The sequence below is a fragment of the Bufo bufo genome, chromosome 3 (assembly GCF_905171765.1).
Source record: "Bufo bufo chromosome 3, aBufBuf1.1, whole genome shotgun sequence".
Classification (NCBI taxonomy): domain Eukaryota; kingdom Metazoa; phylum Chordata; class Amphibia; order Anura; family Bufonidae; genus Bufo; species Bufo bufo.
Window position 1 is genome coordinate 579,544,750 of NC_053391.1, and position 24,476 is coordinate 579,569,225.

Below are 24,476 nucleotides of genomic sequence, written 5' to 3' on the forward strand. Positions count from 1 at the left end.
CCTTGAATAATCGTTGGTGTCCAGTGGGTATACCAGGGTGTCAGCACATTGCTGACTCCCTGGTATAAATGGCTGACCTCTGTGATGCGATGTCAGCCGTTTAACCCTTTCCATACCGCGGTCCGTACGTACCGCGGTATGGAAGAGCAGAGGTTAACAGTCGGGAGCTGCTGTGCCTTTGCAGCCCCCGACAGGATGGGGTGACAGAGGGAGGGAGCCCCCTCCTTACCCTTCCCCCGTCTGCGCAGTTGTGGCCACAACTGAGTAGACAGGGAAGGTTCCCATGGCAACAGGACGCCTTCTCGGGCATCCTGCTGTTCATGGTGCTGAACAGATCTGTGCTAAAGGCATAGATCTGTTCAGACAAAGTGTAAGTAAAATACAGTACAAAACACTATATATTGTACTGTACTGTATTATACAAACATCAGACCCACTGGATCTTCAAGAACCAAGTGGGTCTGGGTAAAAAAAAAAAGTGAAAAAAAGTTTTAAAAAAATGTAAAAATCAAAAAACATTTATCACTGATTTAAAAATGAAAAAAATAAAATTCCCTACACATGTTTGGTATCGCCGCGTCCGTAACGACCTGATCTATAAAACGGTCATGTTACTTTACCCGAACGGTGAACGCCATAAAAATAAAAAATAAACTATGATGAAGTTGAAATTTTGCCCACCTTACTTCCCAAAAAAGGTAATAAAAGTGATCAAAAAAGTTGCATGTACGCCAAAATAGTGCTAATCAAACCGTCATCTCATCCCGCAAAAATCATACCCTACCCAAGATAATCGCCCAAAAACTGAAAAAACTATGGCTCTTAGACTATAGAGACACTAAAACATTTTTTTTGTTTTAAAAATGAAATCATTGTGTCAAACTTACATAAATAAAAAAAATTGTATGCATATTTGGTATCCCCGCGTCCGTCACAACCTGCTCTAAACAATTACCACATGATGTAACCTGTCAGATGAATGTTGTAAATAACAAAAAAAAAAAAAAAAAACGGTGCCAAAAAAGCTATTTCTTGTTACCTTGCTGCACAAAAAGTGTAATATAGAGCAACCAAAAATCATATGTACCCTAAACTAGTACCAACAAAACTGCCACCCTATCCCGTATTTTCTAAAATGGGGTCACTTTTTTGGAGTTTCTACTCTAGGGGTGCATCAGGGGGGCTTCAAATGGGGCATGGTGTAAAAAAAAAAACAGTCCAGCAAAATCTGCCTTCCAAAAACCGTATGGCATTCCTTTCCTTCTGCGCCCTGCCGTGTGCCCGTACAGCAGTTTACGACCACATATATGGGGTGTTTCTGTAAACTACAGAATCAGGGCCATAAATATTGAGTTTTGTTTGGCTGTTAACCCTTGCTTTGTAACTGGAAAAAAAATATTAAAATGGAAAATCTGCCAAAAAAGTGAAATTTTGAAATTGTATCTCTATTTTCCATTAAATCTTGTGCAACACCTAAAGGGTTAACAAAGTTTGTAAAATCAGTTTTGAATACCTTGAGGGGTGTAGTTTCTAGAATGGGGTCATTTTTGGGCGGTTTCTATTATGTAAGCCTCGCAAAGTGACTTCAGACCTGAACTGGTCCCTAAAAATTGGATTTTTGTAAATTTCAGAAAAATTTCAAAATTTGCTTCTAAACTTCTAAGCCTTGTAATATCCCCCAAAAATAAAACATCATTCCCAAAGTAATTCAAACATGAAGTATACATATGGGGAATGTAAAGTCATCACAATTTTTGGGGGTATTACTATGTATTACAGAAGTAGAGAAACTTTAAACTTTGAAATTTGACAATTTTTCCAAATTTTTGGTAAATTAGGTTGTTTTTTTTTGTGCAAAAAAAAAAAAAAAATTTACTTCATTTTACCAGTGTCATGAAGTACTATATGTGACGAAAAAACAATCTCAGAATGGCCTGGATAAGTAAAAGCGTTTTAAAGTGATCACCACAAAGTGACACTGGTCAGATTTGCAAAAAATCTGTCTGGGAGGGTCGATTGGTGGTGCTGGAATGGAGAGGGTTTGAAACTGTTCATACACATTTAAAAAAATAAATAAAATTAATAACCTTGTGATGTGTTTCCCCCCCCCCCCCCCCTCTGTAACTAACGGGGAAAGTTGAATGAAAGCAGACAAACCCACAAAAATCAACTGTTCAGTCTGCTGCTGCTATTCTGGTGGTCCCTTCCCGGTCTTTCCTTGCAGAGATGATGTGATATACATTTGGCACAGGTCAGTGATTGTCCTAAGCAGTCACACCGGATGTATGTGAAGTCATCACTACCGGGAAGTAAGCCGTGGGCATCACTAAGGCCAAGTTCACATCACTTTAGATTTCTGTTCTTCTGATCCGTCAGAAGAACAGGGGGAAAAAAATTATATAAAAATATGCAGTACTTTTTCTCCTGTCAAAAACCACTGATTTCTGACGGAACTGATGCAAATTGATCATAACTCATGTTTAAAAAAAAAATAAAAAAATCAGCCATAAGTGCTAGCTGATTATAACTGCTGCTCAAAATAACGAATCAGTTTTTTTGTTTTTGTTTTTTCCTCCTCTTCTGATGGATCAGAGAAAGGGAAAGCTAAACGGTGATGTCAACTTTTTTTTTTCTTTTTTTTTCTTCTTTTAATATACATTTTATCAACTTTTAAATTCCAGACAACCTTATTAATCAGTAACACCCCCCCCCCCCCCCCCGAGCTCCCCACTCCACTCTTCAGTACATCATCTAGTGTTGTCAGTGGTATGGAGGGGGGAGTATGAATTATAAAACTAGTCACAGATTATCTTCAATGAACATCTCTAATAAATTATCCCGGGTATCTCCTCCAAAGCGGGGTCATGCTTGCAGCATTTGTGCTTAGAGCCAGGCTTACTCATTTATTCTTGTGCTTCCACACATCCACTAGGTGGCCCTAGTAGACCTCATTTAGTATTTGATACATGCGGCCTAGCGAATGTTCCAACGGTCTGAGAAAGTGACCTTGTTGACCAGCTGCGTGTTTCTGATATTGTGTAGAAAAGCTAAGTGACTTTTTCACTTTATGTTTATGCTTCTTAATGTGTTGACAGAAGATGGTTGTGCTGCAGTTTTTGTGCCAAATCTGTCCATACGAAGAGAAAACGGCAGCTAGTCACTGTGCTATATTCTCCAGTCCTCTTCCAAGCATCTGTTTTTTAGCGTAATATTGATGGCTAACCTTTTATTATTATACACTGCTCAAAAAAATAAAGGGAACACAAAAATAACACATCCTAGATCTGAATTAATTTAATATTTTTCTGAAATACTTTGTTCTTTACATAGTTGTGCTAGATGTGCTGACAACAAAATCACACAAAATTAAAAAATTGAAATCAAATTTTTTAACCCATAGAGGTCTGTATTTGGAGTCACCCTCAAAATTAAGGTGGAAAAACACACTACAGGCTGATCCAACTTTGATGTAATGTCTTTAACCGCCTCACGTCCGCCCATAGACTATAAACGTCCTATGGGTGGACGTCTATTTCTGACAGTACGTTTTAAAACGTCCTGTCAGAAATAGCAGCTGCACGCTAATCGTGCAGCTGCTGATCGGGTTGCCCGCTGTCAGTGACAGCAGGGCAACCCTAAGACAAGGCAGGGACAGTTCCCAAGTGTCTCTGCCTTCACGATCGCTGCAGACACAGCGCTCACCGAGCGCTGTGTCTGCAGAGCAGGAAGCGCTGTGCGCTTCCTGTTCCGGCCCGGCGGTCATGTGACCGGAGTGTGCAGGAGCTGTGTGAGGTCTCTCAGAGACCTCGATCAGCCCTGCTCTGAGGCTGTACAGCGCTGGATTGCTGCTGTACAGCCTCTCTAGTGGTGTATTTGTCCTGTAACTGGGGCTACTATGTCAGCCCCAGTTACAGGAGAAATCAACTGTGAAAAAAAAAAAGAAAAAGTGAAGCAAATGTCCCCCAGAGGTCTTGTATGACCTTATGGGGGACGAAAAGTGTAAAAAAAAAATAAAAAAAATAAAGGGTTGAAAAAATAAAATAAAGTTTCACATGTAAAAAAAAAAAAGTTCCCAAGTTAGGAATAAAAAAAAAAAAATTTAAAATAGAAAAAATAAAATAAAATAGACATATTTGGTATTGCCGCGTCCGTAAAAACCAGCTCTATAAAAATATCATATGACCTAACCCCTCGGGTGAACACCGTAAAAAAAAAAAAAAAAAACAAGCAATTTTTGTCACCTTGCATCACAAAAGGTGCAACACCAAGTGATCAAAAACGCTTATGTCCCACAAAATAGTACCAATAAAACCGTCACCTCATCCCGCAAAAAATGAGCCCCTACATAAGAAAATCTCTCAAAAAATAAAAAAACTATAGCTCTTAGAACATGGAGACACTAAAACATCATTTTTTTGGTTTCAAAAATGCTATTATTGTGTAAAACTTTAATAAATGAGAAAAAGTATACATATTAGGTATCGCCACGTCCGTAACAACCTGCTCTATAAAAATGTCACTTGACTGAACCCCTCAGGTGAACGCTGTAAAAATAAATAAATAGAAACTGTGCTAAAACAACAAATTTTTTGGTCACCTTGCCCATAAAGTGTTATAATGAATGATCAAAAAATCATATGTACCCAAAAATAGTACTAATAAAACTGGCACCTTATCCCCTAGTTTCCAAAATGGGGTCACTTCTTGGGAGTTTCTACTGTAAGGGTGCATCAGGGGGCTTCAAATGGGACATGGCATCTAAAAACCATGTGGAGTTCCTTTTCTTCTGCGCCCTGCCGTGTGCCCATACAGCAGTTTATGACCACATGTGGGGTGTTTCTGTAAACCGCAGAATCTGGGTAATAAATATTGAGTTTTGTTTGGCTGTTAACCATCGATGTGTTAAAGAAAAAAATTGATTAAAATGGAAAATCTGCCAAAAAAGTGAAATTTAAAAATTTGATCTCCATTTTCCTTTAATTCTTGTGGAACGCCTAAAGGGTTAACAAAGTTTGTAAAATCGGTTTTGAATACCTTGAGGGGTGTAGTTTCTACAATGGGGTCATTTATGGGGGTATCCACTATGTAGGCCCCACAAAGTGACTTCAGACCTGAACTGGTCCTTATAAAGTGGGTTTTGGCAATTTTCTTATAAATTTGAAGAATTGCTTCTAAGCCTTCTAACGTCCTAAAAAAATAAAAGGACATTTCCAAAATGATGCCAACATAAAGTAGACATATGGGGAATGTTAAATAATAAATATTTTATGAGGTATCACTTTCTGTTTTAAAAGCAGAGAAATTGAAATTTAGAAAATTGCGAATTTTTCGAATTTTTGGGTAAATTTGGGATTTTTTCATAAATAAAGGTGAAATATTTTGACTCAAATTTATGACTATCATGAAGTACAATGTGTTACGAGAAAACAATCTCTGAATGACTTGGATAAATAAAGGCGTTCCAAAGTTATTACCACATAAAGTGAGATATGTCAGTTTTGCAAAATTTGGCCTGGTCAGGAAGGGGGCAAATGGCCCAGATGGGAAGTGGTTAAAACAAGTCAAAATGAGGCTCAGTAGTGTGTGTGGCCTCCATGTGCCTGTATGACCTCCCTACAACGCCTGTGCATGCTCCTGATGAGGTGGCGGACGGTCTCCTGAGGGATATCCTCCCAGACCTGGACTAAAGCATCTGCCAACTCCTGGACAGTCTGTTGGTGGATAGAGCGAGATATGATGTCCCAGATGTGCTCAATTGGATTCAGGTCTGGGGAACAGGCGGGCCAGTCCATAGCATCAATGCCTTCGTCTTGCAGGAACTGCTGACACACTCCAGCCACATGAGGTCTAGCATTGTCTTGCATTAGGAGGAACCCAGGGCCAACCGCACCAGCATATGGTCTTACAAGGGGTCTGAGGATCTCATCTCGGTACCTAATGGCAGTCGGGCTACCTCTGGTGAGCACATGGAGGGCTGTGCGGCCCTCCAAAGAAATGCCACCCCACACCATTACTGACCCAATGCCAAACCGGTCATGCTGGAGGATGTTTCAGGCAGCAGAACGTTCTCCACGGCGTCTCCAGACTCTGTCACATCTGTCACATGTGCTCAGTGTGAACCTGCTTTCATCTGTGAAGAGCACAGGGCGCCAGTGGCGAATTTGCCAATCTTGGTGTTCTCTGGCAAATGCCAAACGTCCTGCACGGTGTTGGGCAGTAAGCACAACCCCCACCTGTGGATGTCGGGCCCTCATATCACCCTCATGGTGTCTGTTTCTGACCGTTTGAGCAGACATATGCACATTTGTGGCTTGCTGGAGGTCATTTTGCAGGGCTCTGGCAGTGCTCCTCCTGTTCCTCCTTGCACAAAGGCGGAGGTAGCGGTCCTGCTGCTGGGTTGTTGCCCTCCTACGGCGGCCTCCACGTCTCCTGATGTACTGGCCTGTCTCCTGGTAGCGCCTCCATGGTCTGGACACTACGCTGACAGACACGGCAAACCTTCTTGCCGCAGCTCGCATTGATGTGCCATCCTGGATAAGCTGCACTACCTGAGCCACTTGTGTGGGTTGTAGACTCCGTCTCATGCTACCACTAGAGTGAAAGCACCGCCAGCATTCAAAAGTGACCAAAACATCAGCCAGGAAGCATTGAAACTGAGAAGTGGTCTGTGGTCACCACTGCAGAACCACTCCTTTATTGGGGGTGTCTTGCTAATTGCCTATAATTTCCACCTGTTGTCTATCCCATTTGCACAACAGCATGTGAAATTGATTGTCACTCAGTGTTGCTTCCTAAGTGGACAGTTTGTTTTCACAGAAGTGTGATTGACTTGGAGTTACATTGTGTTGTTTAAGTGTTCCCTTTATTTTTTTGAGCAGTGTATATGAAGTGATGTGTTTTGCTCAGTAATCTAATTTTTTATTTATTATTGAGTGTTTTTTTCCTTTCACACATGAATTATACACTGGAATTTTTTTATTTTTTTTACAGCAGAATATGCTCACAGGTTTTTAGGGCACCTGCATTTTTTTGCCATCTAATGAACAAAATCCCTTTGAAAAAAAAAAAAAAAAAAACTGTCCTGCATTTCCTTGTTCCCATAGACCTTTAACAAACATTTGGAGCTGGTGTTTTTACTGCAGAACACATCAAAAACCACATGTGCAAAAAATTTGGCTAAAAATGGCAGCAAAAACTTGGGTGATTTCACTGACACGGTGTTTGGAAAATCGCCACTACAGTTTTTTTGAGCTAAAGCCAGAATTGGATCTGGCAAGAAGTATGACGGTACATGGTATTGTACCAGAAATACTGAGCCGATGTATTCATATGGCAGCCTAGGGCCTAATGAAAGCCCAGGCCTGCCTGCAGTATATCCGTTTCAGGCTGTATAGCACTGACAGTATAATAAACTGTACTGCATAAGCTGTACAGTTTTTATAGAAGCGATCTAAATATCACCTGTTAGAGTCTCCTTGTGGGACTAGTAAATGGTTAAAAAGTTAAAGTTTTATTGAACAAAAAATATCCATTTTCAAAAAATTCACTTTTTTCATTGAAAAAAGCATTTCAATGGAAATAAAATGGCAAAAACAAAATCCTCACCACATATTTGTTATCACCGTATCCATAAAAGCGATCAAAAAGTGTTATGAACTCCAAAATGATACCGATGACAACTACGAGTCCTCCTGCAAAAATCAAGCCCTAACATAGCTCCGTAGAACAAAAATGTAAAAGGTGAGGTAAACAAATTTTCCTTATTATTATTATTTTTTTTTTTATGTATGGTACTGACCCATACAGAAAGCTATAATGTTATTTATGCAGAAAATGGAATGCTGCAAAATCTAACACAAAAACTTATTGGCAGTATTTTTTTTTCTATCCTCCCCCAAAAAAATGTATCCCCATTCACACAACAGTGAAATAGCCAGAATCCACCCCGATCAGCGGAGCTCCTGATACTTGCGGCCGCTCTCCTCCAGCGTCAGGGCATGCCCCCCCCCCCCCCCCCCAAATATGTTTAACATAAAAATATAATTTAAACGAGGTCATTTTCTGATGACACATTCCCTTTAACTTAGAATAAAGTTCCCTTACTTAAATTAACAAAAAATTGACAGGTTGGGAGCACGACGGCATTCATTGAACTGACATTCTATAATGACACAAACGTGGCAGGGCTCACTATACAGGATCATTCCCAAACTGGTTTTCAGGTGGCTGCTGAGAAGCGCGCGCTAATTTCATTGCAATTTCAAATATGTTCTAAATTGAAGGGATCTGTCCTAATGCCGATGCACCCTATTAGACAAAGCCTTTAAAGTGAACCTATCATGTTGAACATAATAGGGCACTAATCCTTTAGCTTGAAGGGAACCTGTCACCTGGATTTTGTGTATAGAGCTGAGGACATGGGCTGCTAGATGGCCACTAGCACATCCGCAATACCCAGTTCCCATAGCTCTGTGTGCTTTTATTGTGGGGAAAAAAAACGATTTTATAGATATGTAAATTAACCTTAGATGAGTCCAGCGTTCTCTGACTCCGAGCCCAGCCACGCCCACTGTGAAGTAGCCCAGCACCGCCCCGCATCCTCCGAATCTCCTCTTTGCTTCCCGACGTCACAAAGCTAGAGCGCCGTAATCTCTCGATGTGCGAGATTACGGCGCTCTAGCTTTGTGACGTCGGGGAGCAAGGAGGAGATTCTGAGTATGCGGGGCGGTGCTGGGCTCTGGAAACGTGTGTGGTTTTTCCGCAACATGCGCAGGTAGCCTTGTGCTGGAATTGTGGTGCAAAAAGCTATATGTTAAACGACTCCTCTTTTTCTGCAAAAGTCACGCCCCTTTCTCTCAGTCACTGCTCGTGTTGAACCAGGCTCAGATTTCTCTGAACCTAGATGTACCAAATTGCGACACATTTTGCTGCAGTTTACATTAAAGGAGTTTTCCCATGACTAATGTAAAAAATATCACAGATCGTAATAGTAGATGACAATCTCACTCTCTCTAACAAAGCTAGAACCAGCCCTGTACCTCACATGGGTCCAGAGATCTCCCTGGTCATTTCTATGCTAGATTTATATCAAGCTGGCAGCTCAAGGGGCGTGTCTTTTCTGCTGCAGCTCAGGGGGCGTGTCCATGCTCTGCCTATCACAGCTCAGGAGGCAGTTCAAGGATGAAACTGAGCATGTGCGGCCTTCTTAGTGAGCAGGACAAAGAAATAAGAAAGTACAAACAGCAGGTGGCGCTATACAGATTTATTTTATTGAACAACTTGGTGGCTATGCTAAATTTTTAATTACCGTACATGCAATTACAAAAGTACTGAGATCCAGGTGCTGGTTTGAAAACTGTAGAATATTTTTCGTAAACCCCTTTTAAAATGTAGGTGCATTCACACAAATGGGGGCCACTGTCGGATCTGCCAGCAGCATGTCAGGATCTGCACAGACGGAGCATTTTGGATCGCTTGTGAGAGCCCTGAACGGATCTCACAAACGGAAAGCCAAAACGCCAGTGTGAAAGTAGCCTTACAAGCAGTGGCGTAACTAGAACTGACTGGGCCCCACACCAAATTATTGAATCCCCCCCCCCCCCCCTCATGGGCCCCAGTCCTGCAGCTAGTCAAAATCACTCACTCAGACCAGGCCCTGCTGCGACTTCGTCCGTTTCCCACACATATACTGCATATCATGTCACTGTATATAATACTATTGTGGGGGCCCTTTTACAATTTAGTCCTCATCTCAGGTAGACCCTTTTGAGTTCAGGCCCCGCAGTAGCTGCGTCCCCTGCTTCCACTATAGGTACGCTCCTGCCTTTCACAATATTACAGCTATACACACTATACAATGCCAATAAATATAATTAGGGAGAGTTTACATTTCCGTTTAATTTTCCGTTCTTCTGATGTGTCAGAAGAACAAAAAAAAAAAAAAACTGGATGTATCTTGTATAAAAAAAAGATCCTGTAAACAAATGGATCCTGCTGCATCCGTTATGCACATTTGGCATCCGTTTGAGCCATTTCTGAGATCTGTTCTATCAGACGGAAAAAAGTACAGGAGTTTTCTTTCTGTAAAAAAAACGGATCTCAGGTAGAAATGGCTTAAACGGATGCCAAATGTGCATAACGGATGCAACAGGATCCATTTGTTTACAGGATCCTTTTTTTCTGTTCTTCTGACGGATCAGAAGAACTGAAAATGAAATGGAGATGTGGACTCTTGCTTACTTGAATACACAGAATAAAATAGCATAACCAATTTCAAGCAACTACAGGAATAGCATCCACTGGGCAGTGTATTTCCCCTATGCATCCTCAGTATGGGGCGGAATGTATAAATATACAGACATTCATTATATAGTCTTAGGCCTGGTTCTCATTTCACATATGCATTTTATGCATTGAAATTTCCACCAAATGCCTCAACTGGTGAGATAACTAGGTTCTGTTACATATATATATATATATATATATATATATATATATATATATATATATATATATATATATATATATACAGTATAATAGATAGGAGATAGATAATCACACACATACACTTGCCTTTTATGCAGGCTAGATGGATTTGTCAGGCTGTGGAGGATCCAGAAGAGTTTTTAACCCCCCGAGCACATGGCTGGCTGTCTCCTCCTCAGAGAGCAGTGCAGCCCCCCCTCCCCTCCCCCCCTCACTCTGTCCCGACTAGACACTGATAGCGGAGCAAAGAGCACTACTGCCCTGCCGTAATATGACAGTAAGTGAAGAGGAGCAAACTGGGGAGGGGGGGGGGGGGTTCTTAAGGAAGCTCCAGGGAGATTTTTTAAGGTAGCAGCATAGGCTGCTGCTGACAAGAGCTGCTGTTATCTTCAGTGCGGCCCTCCACTATACGCTGCCTGCTGCCTGTGAGGCCAGAAGTTTACATCATAGTACATGCAACCCTGCCCTGCTGACACCCCTTCTAAGCCCGGGCCCCGAAGCAGCTGCTTCCCTGATAGTTACGCCCCTGCTTACAAGTCCAGTGGGTTGTCCTGTTCAGTGAATGACAGCTGGTTATGTGCACGCTTATACATGGAAGGCCAGGGGTAGACTGGAAACTTAATGCAGCTCTGGGAAAACCTAAAAGTGGCCCCCGTGTTGTAGGTGGGCAACACAAGTAGATGTGGCCAAAACAAGTAAGCGGGGTCAGCAATACCATAGTGCAACACAATACCTCTCCAGAAGCTCTCCCTCAGTAGCAGCCATCATTAGCTGTCACATTCTGTCCTCCTTGGGTCAGATGTGGGCCACAGCACCAAGCCAGGTCTAACTTCATCGTGCAGCCTGGATTTCCCCAAATAATGTCCCCTATAGTATGCTCCCTAAGTCCTGCTCCAAGTTGCTGCCTCTTATGCAGCCTAAAGGCATCTTCCCCCTGTGGCCTGACAATTGAATTTAGGAGGGCTCCCGGCAAGGTACAGAAGTACCTGATGCTCCCAGTGTTAATTACCACTGAGAGCATCAGATCATTATGTACCTGGCCAGCGGTAATGAGGAGGTATCGGGCGGCCCCCTGAGCATTGGCCCACTGGGAAAATTCTCTGTAAGGCTCTGGGGAAGGCTGTTAATCATGGATTAGGACCAACTACAGGCCTCCTAAACATAGAGCAGTGATCTACGTGAATAGAACACAAGTTAGTGAATCTGCTCACCACCCCACACACAGATGAGTCTGAGTGCAGAACGTGACAGGTTGCCATTCAGATAACGGGTGTTTTGACTTTAGGAAGTCATTTATCAATGCTTATTGATGCAGCTGACTGTAAATGAACACGGCATGATAATGATTCACACAAGATTTTATACTTGCCGACCAGTAGTTGGGACAGGTACCAAGAAATCGCATAGCTGGAGGGCCACATGTCTTTCCTGTTGGTTACATACAGCAGGGTAACCCTCTATACGTTTTCTTGTGCCGGTGATCTATTCTCTGGCAGAGCAGGAATATGGCGATAGTCTTTCATGATGTTATGCTCATTTAGAAACTATTCAATCTTGTAGGCTCAGGAAGAGTTGGAGTCTGAAGGATTGAAGGGAGAGTTTGATAGAAAACAAGCCTCAAAATCACTTGCCACAACATTGAACAAGTTGATTGATAAACTGGACAATACTGCCGTGGAAGAAGAAGAGGAGACACAGGCTGAGAGCAACGAGGTTACAACAGACGACAGTATTCCTGCTGCCAAAGTTACAACTGGTAGGTTATATAATGCATGTAATGACTGTGACTGTACTAAGTAGAAATGGATGAATTTCTTGAAATTCGTTTTGGGTCCGATTCACAATTTTTTTTTTTTATATATATATATATATATATATATATATATATATATATATATATATATAATATAATATAATATAATATAATATAATATAATATAATTTTTTTTTTTTTAATTCAGACCCAAATCGATTCTAGCCAAATCAAATATACTCTAATCACCCTAAAAATTACTATGGAACATTCTTTGATCTCCTAGGACCTAGAGTAGGAGAGTAGGAGAGACTAGTATGCCACTTTGGGTTCATGGGCAATATATGTGTTGTCTGGGGGTACTCTTTCTCGTAATGATGAGAGCCTAGTATGCGTAGAATAGATGTGTTTTTTTTGTAGGCTATGCAATGCTCCTCTGGGTTTCTGGGAAAGATATATTCAAATTAGCCTTCCTTCAAAAAAAAAAAACAGCTAAGCCTATCTGATGCCAGCAGATGTAAGATGTGCTAATTTTCATATATTTTTACTAGCAACCGTTCTCTGCACTCTTCAGAAGAAGAAATACTACTCCAACCAAGGCCTCTCAGGCAGCGAAACAAATTTTCCTTGCTCAACTGTTAAAGTGCTGGGTTCCTGGTATAAGACACTCCGTTTTCCTTTTTAACATAGCTAAGACAATAGCCAAGTCAGCCTTCTCATCTACCAACAGCTCTTTTTGGACAAAAGCTTTTTATCAGAGCAAAGCAGACCAAAAATTTTTTTTTTTAGCTGAGAGGCCTTGGGTGGGCACTAATTCTACGGTATTATGGACGCCACTTAATATATGTGATGGCTATTGTAGGTTAGGCAGCTTGGAAAATGTATTTGCATATCTTTGGGATTCTCGGAAAGATATTCAAATTAGCTTTGCTGAGAAAAAAAAAAATAGTAATTATTACTGATTCTAATTTTGCATACCTTTTTTTTCTCTGTCCTTTTGAAATTACTGCTGAAATGCATGTTTTTTGTGTCTCTCCTATCTCTCAATCGAATCACAAAAAAATCCATGTTTATAAGAATCTGTTTCCTTTTTTTTATTTATTTTTATTCAGGTTGAATTCTAAATTGGTAGAATCAATTTGCTCAGTTATACTCCTTGTGCTTCATATATCAATTTTTCCATTATTATTATACTTTATATTATTATTTTTTATATATACACAAAGAGTTTGGAGGTAGCCTTGAACTGTTCAATCAGCGCTTTTTCCTCAAGTTTTTCCCCTGTGGTAGCTTCAATCTTTTCAACAAGTCCTTTTTCAGAATAAGAATTTTCTTATCTACTGCCATGCCTGTGTCCTCACATAATGCTTTTCTGGAAAAGAGACATGCAAGCTCATACAAGGAATCCAGCCCTTTCTGGGTAACTACCCTTTAACAACACTGAGCAAAGAAAATGTTCTCGTCTACCTGAGAGGACTTGGTTGGGGTACCATTTGTCCTCATGGAGAGTGCCACGTACGTATTAAGAGTATTGTAAGCCAGTCATCACTTTGGGTTTCTGGGAAAAATATTTGAAAATTAGCCCATCTGCTGACATCCGATAGGCATGGCTGTCTTTTCTTTTTGGAAGGAAAGCTAATTGTGCAAATGCTAAACAGGATGAGATATTACTTTGAAATTTACTTTGATACTTAAAGGGAACCCATGATATCCTTGTGCTGTCCTCACTGAGGGCAGCGTAAAGTAGTGACAGACATTTTTAAATCTGTGGTCATTTATCAGATAAATGAACAGATTTACTGAGAACTTAGTTTAATGCTGCCAGCGTGCGCTAGGTGAAGAGTCACATGCTACCAGAGAAGAGTCCTAATACTGACACCTGACCACCCCCACCCGCCACTTGCAGATAATTGACAGTTCTCTCCTTAGTTTCCTCCCTAGAATGTCAATTATCAATAAGTGGGTGGGGATAGAGAGCTCATGAATAAGCCGGACTCTTCTCTGGCAGCATGTGACTCTTCTCGAGCTCATGCGGTCAGCATTAAACTGTAAATTCTCACCAGATGAGTGACCGATCAGTGAATTCAACGTGTGTGTCAATACTTTGTTCTGCCTTAGCGAGGGCAGCATAAAGAATATAATAATAATAATAATAATAATCTTTATTTATATAGCACAAAGAAAAAAATAAGGGGTTGGGTCAGCACAACCTGCTGCAGGTGCACATCACTATGGCGAAATACATATACAAACGGAAAATGCAAATGTGATCGCACACTGCATCCAGCACTCTGCCCTCCATGCTGGATGAGACATTGGTTTATATTTTGGCCAAAGCATAGTAAGCCACTCACCGCGTCAAGGCTGTCTCATGAGTGGTCCCTAACTCTTGTTCCTACCTGTTCATGGGCCATGACAGCCACATAAAATCCAGGGAATGCAGGTCAGCATGCAAGCCAAGTACACTTTGCTTGTAACCCCGTCCGGTGCTATTACAGCTTTCATCGGATCCAGGGATGCAAGTACCAACACGCATGCTGAACCTACCATATTTTATGTGGCTGTCATGGCCCATGAACAGGTAGGAACAAGAGTTAGGGACCACTCATGAGACAGCCTTGACGCGGTGAGTGGCTTACTATGCTTTGGCCAAAATATAAACCAATGTCTCATCCAGCATGGAGGGCAGAGTGCTGGATGCAGTGTGCGATCACATTTGCATTTTCCGTTTGTATATTTATTTATATAGCGCCAACATATGCCACAACGTCTTACAATTCGGGGGTTCAAGTACAAAGTCATAAATAACTTAGTGGCAAACAGGTCAACAATTTAAAACCAGAGGAATGAGGACTCTGCTCACAAGAGCTTACAATCTATGAGGAGATGGGGGTGACACAATAGGTAAAAAGTGCTTGTTTTATACAATGGTCCCGCCATTATAACACAATGGGGGAGTAGATAGGAGGCTGCTCTGTCCTGCTTCTGAGTGCGTGGGATGTGGTGGATACTGAATATGACAGGTCCCCTTTTAAGGGGTTGTGCAGGAGTACTCGCCCGACCAGTCTGAGACACAACTGTAACCAGGGTCGTCCTGTAAATTAAAGATGACTTTTTGCTGTATTAGGATTCAGGCAAGAAGATAAATCCCTCTTCAGACAGATGTAAATGTGTATTTGATGTAGAGCATCTAGAAATGTTAGGTGTCACTGGCATATTTTGTTTCTTCGAGGAAAATATATATAGGACGGCTTACCCCTTGCTACTATGGTAAGGTGCTGCAATCTTTTGATACACCCCGATCAAAAAATTATGACAAAGAATAAATATAGATTGGCACTCTAACAGTCGGGACCACTAGGAAGCGGTTTAAATAAAAGATTAAAGTTTATTAAAAGTACTAAAGATAAAAATATATAAATCAAATAACATTAATGATCTAAAAAATATTGCAAACACAGATGACGTCCACTAGTGAATGGATAACCCCCTCTGTGTATAACTATTGATGGCTAAAACTCCAAAAATGCATGAATAGTGAAATAAATTCCAGGCTGAAAAAGAGATAATATGTTATCAATAAAAATGTGTTCTATAGCTTACTGTACTTCCACATTAAAATAAGCTGATATATTAAAAATAAAATTGCGATAAATTGCTGTCTAATGTTGTTCCATACAGCGTCTCCAATGTGTCTAATCCTGTTTTTAAACACTCTTTGGTAACATATTATACCGCTTTATGCGGATATTTTTGATGTATTGTACTGCAGTATAGATGCGGTACCGCAGTCCTTTGTACAGTATAGCAGAGTGTCGAAGGCTGGAATGTATGGCCTTTATTGGTTTAAGCCAGTAATTGTCTTTCCGAATAATGTTCAGTAAGTACCAGTCATGTCATTTCAACAGTGACACAATGCATGTGCCGACATATGGAAATATTGAAGATTGTTCCCGGTTTACTACGCAACACAGCGGAGCACCATGATATGGATTATATGTCTTCCACTAATCTGGACCGATGGCTAGCTTCCTGTACCGATAGGCTTTCTCCAAGTGCTCCAACAGTATTCAGCAAGTGTTCACCCTATTTTTGTTAATGTTTGTACATATATCGGCATATAGAGTTATTGTTGGTTTCTCACTGTTTGTGGCGGATAAGCGAAGGAAGCGGTGCCTGCCGTGGCGTCCCACGTGGTCTTCAGCACTTAGCGTCTTACCTCCACACCTGTTCCAATGCAGGACTTACCTTTGCTGCATTACAACAAATAGAACGACATTGGAAAAGGGGGCGACCACATTGCAAGAATGTCAAGAGCGGAATCCAGACGAATTTTCAATTTTCGCAGACTTCTACTAGGTGGGCTGAATGCTGAACTTGAAATTTTGGGCTTTCTCTAATTCTACGGGTCGGTGCCCTCTGTGACGGAGGATCTCAGTCAGGCTGTTTACCAGCGCGGAGATCCTACCTTGGTGGAGAGCCCCCATCCTATATACATTGTTCTGATCATGAATACAAATTAGCTCCATCCCTGACACAGCAGATATACTATAGGGGTTAATATATCCTCTTTCAGCTTCTTTTCTTAGATATTATTCTTTTAGATATCTTTATATCTCTCCATATATATTTCTTAGCCCTATCATTGGGGTAAGAAATAATAAACAATATATCATATATGTAAATTCAGAAAATCATATACTATATATGTTAACTAAGAAAATAAAAAAACATGGAAATCTAAGCGATTGTAACTATGGATGAAAGAATGGGGATGTATCTCGACTCCATTCTAAAACGAATATATCGCATCAAATGTATTTCTGAAATTATATTTTTACATTTTTTAAGTTTTTATGTGATTCGTAAGGACAGCAAACATTGGTACATAAAATATATCAGATGTATGATATAGCGAATTATGAAACTATAGACCAAAAAACACATGGAAATCGCACAAGAACCGCAATATCATAAGATATATCAATTTATATTCCTAAATCCACTCCAGCTTTTCTAATTAAGCAGAGAGCTAAGGCTATCAATTTACCAGACAGTCCAAGCGAGTGCAGCCACTGATGGAGTAAGGATTTACTCCGAAACGCGTCTGGTATCAACTAAGTCGCTCGCAAATATCTCTTCTTTTTGGGATATGGTTAATTGAATTTCTATCGGAAATTAAAACGGAAGAAGCGCTTCACAATAATTTTCCTTACATTTCCCGGGAGCTACGAGATGCCGAACTTACGGCTGGAGTTATCGCAGAGACATTAACAGCTGGCGAAACTTCCCTAATGCCATAAAGATTTGGATTTAACACCTGATATTTTAAAATCACTCACAATAGAGATACAGGCGTGGAGGTAAGACGCTAAGTGCTGAAGACCACGTGGGACGCCACGGCAGGCCCCACTTCCTTCGCTTATCCGCCACAAATCGTTGTCAAGGTATATCTTTTATATAAAATATAAATCTTTTATATAAAAAATAAAATGTCAATAAAATATGGAAATCAGTCAGGAAATCCACTAGGCGGACATAAAACGCCTTTTTGTTTATCTTGAGACTCTAAATTTAATTTATGCAATTAATGAAAACAAAGGGGCCATCAATTATGCAAAATATATGTAATTTATTTATAAAGGAGTAAAAATCCAATATAAAACAGACATTAGATCAATGGATAGATAAATTAACGCAGTACCAACAAACCACCACTAGATGGTGGTGTAACCCACTATCACTTTCTCACCAGCACAGAATTATTTAAAGTTACATATGATAAGATATAAATGCTATATCTTTATCAAACAGACCAATAATTTAATTTATCAAGAGAAACTCAGGATTTTCTGTTTACCATACAGGTTATAAAATGACAAAATACAGGAACAATAAATGTTGTCCCTTGACTCTGTCTCAGCCTATGACAATCAAAAATATATATGATATTAATATGATATTATACCCTACTCAGCAATCAGACTATGGAAATATAATTTCCCAGAGTTTTTCCTCTACTCAGACAATGTCTAATCTCCCATTAGCAATATGCATCTTTGCTAAGAGGACAACTAGTATTAGGGAGGTATTTACCACTATACGTTCCCACAGTATGGAAACTCTTGACTATATGCTGAGAGGAATATCTTATTAATATTACAAGCGATAAATAATATACATTACCAAGACAAGGATGGACAGAGTTTCGGATGGGACCAGTTCTCAGGAGTTCTCTACTGGTCAAAATGTAATTCAAGTTTCTTTTGATATCCTTTATGGATCTTTTCTTTCTTATGAGGACCCTGTTTCTTGTGATCTGATCTGATGGTTTGATCTCATGGTTTGATCTCTTCCCATGTTCCTATCCAGCAGTACTTATCCTCCGTGATATCTTACGTTACCACCTCCTGGATTATGATCTCCCAATCAACTGAGGAGGGTGTAACGTATGTTAATACCACTATGATGTAATCTTAACCCTTGATTATGCTAGAGAAAACAAGTTATAAAATATCATCCATCTACCTCTAGATGGCACTGTTGTACCACATAACAATTTCAAACATTAAGTCTAAATACCTAATAATACGTTCACATGACCTTTTAACCCTTCCAGTATACATCAGTATTAAGGGTTTCTTCCTGACACTTTTAATTACCCATAATCTAGACATGTTGGAGTCACCATCTTCGACGTTTTCTTTATAGACAATGGACAATGGGCCCTTTTACTTGACATCCGGGTTCATTAACTTGCCCACATGGCTGGCTAATTATATTCAGCTCTCCTCATGAAATCCAATTAGTAGGAAGACAACTTTAATACTTTCTAAACCTTAAAAAGTTTATATCCAGTCAGTGAAATATACATGGCATAAAATATATATTCTAAATGAGATTATTTATAGATCTAAAATATATAACACACTGTTACAAATAGATGACATATTATATAATTCATTGGTTAAGATATGTTGCAAATCTAAATACACCACACAGGAATATATAGGATATAATTATGAAGACCTGAATGGGACATTCATACACCAAATGCTTCCTATAAGGTAGACTTTTTCTACATTGCTATTTAAATGGTTATCTCTCAGACACATGTCTGTAGGACCCATTATAGTATTAACAGATACACTAAATCTGCTCACAATAATTTTTAAAAGACAATACACTCTATGTCCGTTACAAACATGTTACCCAAATTGAACTCAGCATGAACTCATCTTGGCCTATTTCAATCCTACAGAAAAGATTTTAGACTGTAGTTCAATCTGACTTTACACTTAAAGGCAATGAGCATTGATATTTAGACTATAATATCTTCAGATAAGACTGTACACTTATGAAAATGCATGACATCGTGAGTAACCAACAATAACTCTATATGCCGATATACACTCACCTAAAGAATTATTAGGAACACCATACTAATACGGTGTTGGACCCCCTTTTGCCTTCATAACTGCCTTAATTCTACGTGGCATTGATTCAACAAGGTGCTGATAGCATTCTTTAGAAATGTTGGCCCATATTGATAGGATAGCATCTTGCAGTTGATGGAGATTTGAGGGATGCACATCCAGGGCACGAAGCTCCCGTTCCACCACATCCCAAAGATGCTCTATTTGGTTGAGATCTGGTGACTGTGGGGGCCATTTTAGTACAGTGAACTCATTGTCATGTTCAAGAAACCAATTTGAAATGATTCGAGCTTTGTGACAAGGTGCATTATCCTGCTGGAAGTAGCCATCAGAGGATGGATACATGTTCTCATTCTGTTTACGCCAAATTCGGACTCTACCATTTGAATGTCTCAACAGAAATCGAGACTCATCAGACCAGGCAATATTTTTCCAGTCTTCAACAGTCCAATTTTGGTGAGCTCGTGCAAATTGTAGCCTCTTTTTCCTATTTGTAGTGGAGATGAGTGGTACCCGGTGGGGTCTTCTGCTGTTGTAGCCCATCCGCCTCAGGGTTGTGCGTGTTGTGGCTTCACAAATGCTTTGCTGCAGACCTCGGTTGTAATGAGTGGTTATTTCAGTCAACGTTGCTCTTCTATCAGCTTGAATCAGTCGGCCCATTCTCCTCTGACCTCTAGCATCCACAAGGCATTTTCGCCCACAGGACTGCTGCATACTGGATGTTTTTCCCTTTTCACATCATTCTTTGTAAACCCTAGAAATGGTTGTGCATGAAAATCCCAGTAACTGAGCAGATTGTGAAATACTCAGACCGGCCCGTCTGGCACCAACAACCATGCCACGCTCAAAATTGCTTAAATCACCTTTCTTTCCCATTCTGACATTCAGTTTGGAGTTCAGGAGATTGTCTTGACCAGGACCACCCCCCTAAATGCATTGAAGCAACTGCCATGTGATTGGTTGACTAGATAATTGCATTAATGAGAAATGGAACAGGTGTTCCTAATAATTCTTTAGGTGAGTGTATGTACAAACATTAACAAAAACAGGGTGAACACTTGCTGAATACTGTTGGAGCACTTGGAGAAAGTCATTTATTGGTCCAGATTAGTGGAAGACATATAATCCATATCATGGTGCTCCGCTGTGTTGCGTAATGAACAGGTAACAATCTGCAGTATTTCCATATGTCGGCACATGCATTTGTGTCACTGTTGAAACGACATGACTGGTACTTACTGAACATTTTTTGGAAAGAGACACTTACTGGCTTAGACCAATAAAGGCCATACATTCCAGCCTTCGACACTCTGCTATACTGTACAAGGGACTGCGGTACCGCATCTATACTGCAGTACAATGCATCAAAAATATCCACATAAATCGGTATAATATGTTACCAAAGAGTGTTTAAAAACAGGATTAGACACATTGGAGACGCTGTATGGAACAACATTAGACAGCTATTTATCGCAATTTTATTTTTAATATATCAGCTTACTTTAATGTGGAAGTAAGCTATAGAACAAGTTTTTATTAATAACCTATCTCTTTTTCAGCCTGGAATTTATTTTACTATTCATGCATTTTTGGAGTTTTAGCCATCAATAGTTATACACAGAGGGGGTTATCCATTCATTAGTGGATGTCATCTGTGTATGCAAAATTTTTTAGATCATTAATGTTATTTGATATTTTATATATTTTTAGAACTTTTTAATAAACTTTTGATCTTTTATTTAAACCGCTTCCTAGTGGTCCCGACTGTTAGAGTGCCAATCTATATATTTATTCTTTGTCTTATTTTGTTTCTTCTCGTTCCCGATCAGTCATTTCTGTTCCTTTTCTGTAAATGATTCTCTTTGTCCTCTTCTCCTTGTGGGCAGTTACTAAAAATTAGCTTTTTACTGACTGAAGAGGTCTCCACTCCTTGTGACCGGTTTAATTAGGGATATCTGGTCTGGGTGATCATAGGTTTTCATGGGATTTTGCTTGAAAGTTCCATCCCCAAATGGTTGAAAGGTATCGTAGTGATGGACCACTGGGTCACTGATTGTACTTGATGTTCTGATTCTAGATAGTGGGTTTATACTAATTCTGTTGTCTGTCCTTGGTGTGGTTGACATGGATAAATAGGGTATGGTGTAAACCACAGGTGATGCATGGTTTGCAGGCTGGTGAGCATTTGTATAAACTGGTTCTATTCTGTATGGATGTCATGTGCTGCATAGTGCAGACTTTTTGGGGGATTTTGTATTACTGTGTTCTGGATTGGTAATATGAGCCAGAACACAGGCTGCTTCTAATTTTGCTTTCGGCTCTTCCTTTCCTTAACCTGCTCTTTTCTGCTACTTCTGTCCTGCTCATTAAAGAGGACTGGTCCCCACTTCTGACATGTCTGTTTTAGTAAATGTATGCCCCATGAAATAATTGTGGATCATCTTTTCTTATAGCTGTGCACTGTGCTATTCCTCTGTTATTTCTCCTAGAAATATATTAAAGGGGTTTTCTGGGAGTTCAATATTGGGAGGTCATCAGTACCTGATAGGTGGGGGTACGACACCGAGCACCACCTCTGACCTACTGTTTGAAGAGGCCGTGGTGCTCCAGTAAGGGCTGGGACTTCCTCGCAACATACCAAGCCCAGCACCGTACCCTGTTTGTGTGCACCTTCACTTGAATGGGACTGAGCTGCATGTACTGTAGGTCATGTGACCGATGAATGTGACATCACTGGCCTAGGAGGAGGCCGCAGAGCTCACCGCAGCGCCACTGCCTCTTCAAACAGCTGATCGTGGGGGTGTTAGGGGTCAGACCAGTCCCCCCCCCCCCCCCACCCTATTAAACCATTGACAACTGGAGTTCTACTGGTTGGCAGTGTGTTCCTGCAGACTCTGAAACTGTCTAATCAGCACTGACCGTGTCAGACTATGTAGAAACACACCCCTTTTGGCCAGAGGAATGGTAGCACCCAACACTTATTTATAAGAAAAGATGTTCCAAGATTATTTCTCATGGGGAATACAAGAATTTACTAAGTTTTTTACTTAACGAGACATGTCAGCAGAGATGATGGGCCCTCTTTAAGTGTCTCACATTGTGCACTTGACTCACCCGAACGGCCATTACCTACTCCATTTAGTTGTACCCTGTTATTTATAATAGTAAATTGATGGGTTCAATTTTCCTATAACCTTCTTCATATTAGATGACCGTTCGGATGGACGTGTAAAAGTCAGGGTCACAAAGATACGACGGGGTAGTTCTGAGCATCCCGAGAGAAAGGAAATGAGCAGCGAAAACCCACAACTGAGACACATTGAGACTGTTGTTAAAGACCTGCTTGAAAAGGAAGGCCTGAAGGCAGAAGGTAGGCTCCTCGTGCTGCTGATCTGGCTCCTCGTGCTGTTTGCCTTTAGTAGGATGTCCTGGTGCAATGGGCTTTTTACCCTTTTATAGGCAGCATTTTGGTATGCGTCCCTGGAAAGTGTATATGTACAGTGTGTAATCTGGGCTATGGAAGCATCTCTACCGCCATGTTCTGTAGAATCCATTGCAGAGGATGTGTTCTCTGTCTGCAAAGTGTGATTACTAGCTCTTCTCTCTATCTACAGTACTAAAAATAACTTTCTCGTACATGACACACCAGAACACTGTTTAGTCAGCCATGCTCTACATGAACTAATATTTGCTGTCGTGAATTTTATCACCACCGCAAGCAATCAGTATTGTAATGGTGTGTTTTATCTACAGTCCGTTTTACCACAGCCTTTATGAATGAGACACTTCAAACGTTAGACACTAGTGGAAAATGAAAAAATGAGAAGTGCATAGATATTGATGACCTATCCTCAGGACAGGTCATCAATATCATATTGTCGGGGTTCCGACTACCGGCACCATTAATGATCAGCTGTTTGGAGGAGTAGCGTCGCTCCTCTTCACAATTACCTGTGTGTAGCGCTGCTTCCTCTTCACAATTACCTGTGTGTCTTCTCATTTGCAGCGACCATGCAGTGTTTTTACAACTGCTCATTCCATTCACTTGCATGGGACAGCAATTAAAGATTTTCTTAGTATAATGAAGGAAAATATAGGTTTTATGAAAGACAGGAGACTAACATTATGCTTGCTCTTTCTTTTTACTTCCAGCAGCAAAGTAGTTAATATAAACAGAGAAAAAAAATAAAAAATATGTAAATCAGCATTCAGGAGTAGCCAATGAGCAGGCAGCGTAGGTTATATAAGGTTTAATCCAACATAGTAATGTCCTTCTTTCTTGATGATATGGTGAAGGATAGCAGGAAAATAAGGAAGATAGACATCCATCGTAAACACAGTCGTTGGAGACTAAATTTGAATTCAATGACCCCATTGAGAACCAAACGATCTTGAATATAATAGGTGTTTTTAAACTAAAAGAAGAAACAAGGGTCTGGTCAATAGGGTGGGATATTGTTAGTCTCCTGTCTTTCATAAAATCTATATTTTCCTTCATTAAAACTAGGAAAATCTTCAATTTTAAGTCAAAACAGGAGACTCCATTATGCAAGTTCAAAGCTTATGTTCTAAGATATGACTATAAACAAATTATTAAGACCTAGTTACTGGTTATTGAACAATACCACGGAAGCGTGTGATTCCGGTCAAAAATAAAAAGTTTTAAAAGTTGATTTTGGAAGTCCAGTTGGCTGCTTTTAAAATGTCAGATAAAGATCCTCCGGCTTGTCTAACTTTAGTAGACATAGCTCCTCTAGTGGAGTGTGCTCCAAAAAGAGAAGTATCCACCCCAGCTAAGGACA

General features: G+C 40.2%; 1 protein-coding gene across 2 annotated transcripts in view; it reads left to right on the plus strand.

Moving 5' to 3' along the window:
• OS9 (OS9 endoplasmic reticulum lectin) overlaps positions 1 to 24,476 on the plus strand; it is a 109,758-nt gene that overhangs the window by 64,046 nt on the left and 21,236 nt on the right. Inside the window, exons 12-13 of one of the 2 annotated variants that reach the window (XM_040425766.1) lie at positions 12,046 to 12,241; positions 22,883 to 23,044. In XM_040425766.1, coding sequence (XP_040281700.1) covers positions 12,046 to 12,241; positions 22,883 to 23,044 — 358 coding nt within the window. The remainder of the gene's footprint in view (positions 1 to 12,045; positions 12,242 to 22,882; positions 23,045 to 24,476) is intronic. The other variant, XM_040425767.1, reaches the window with a different exon arrangement.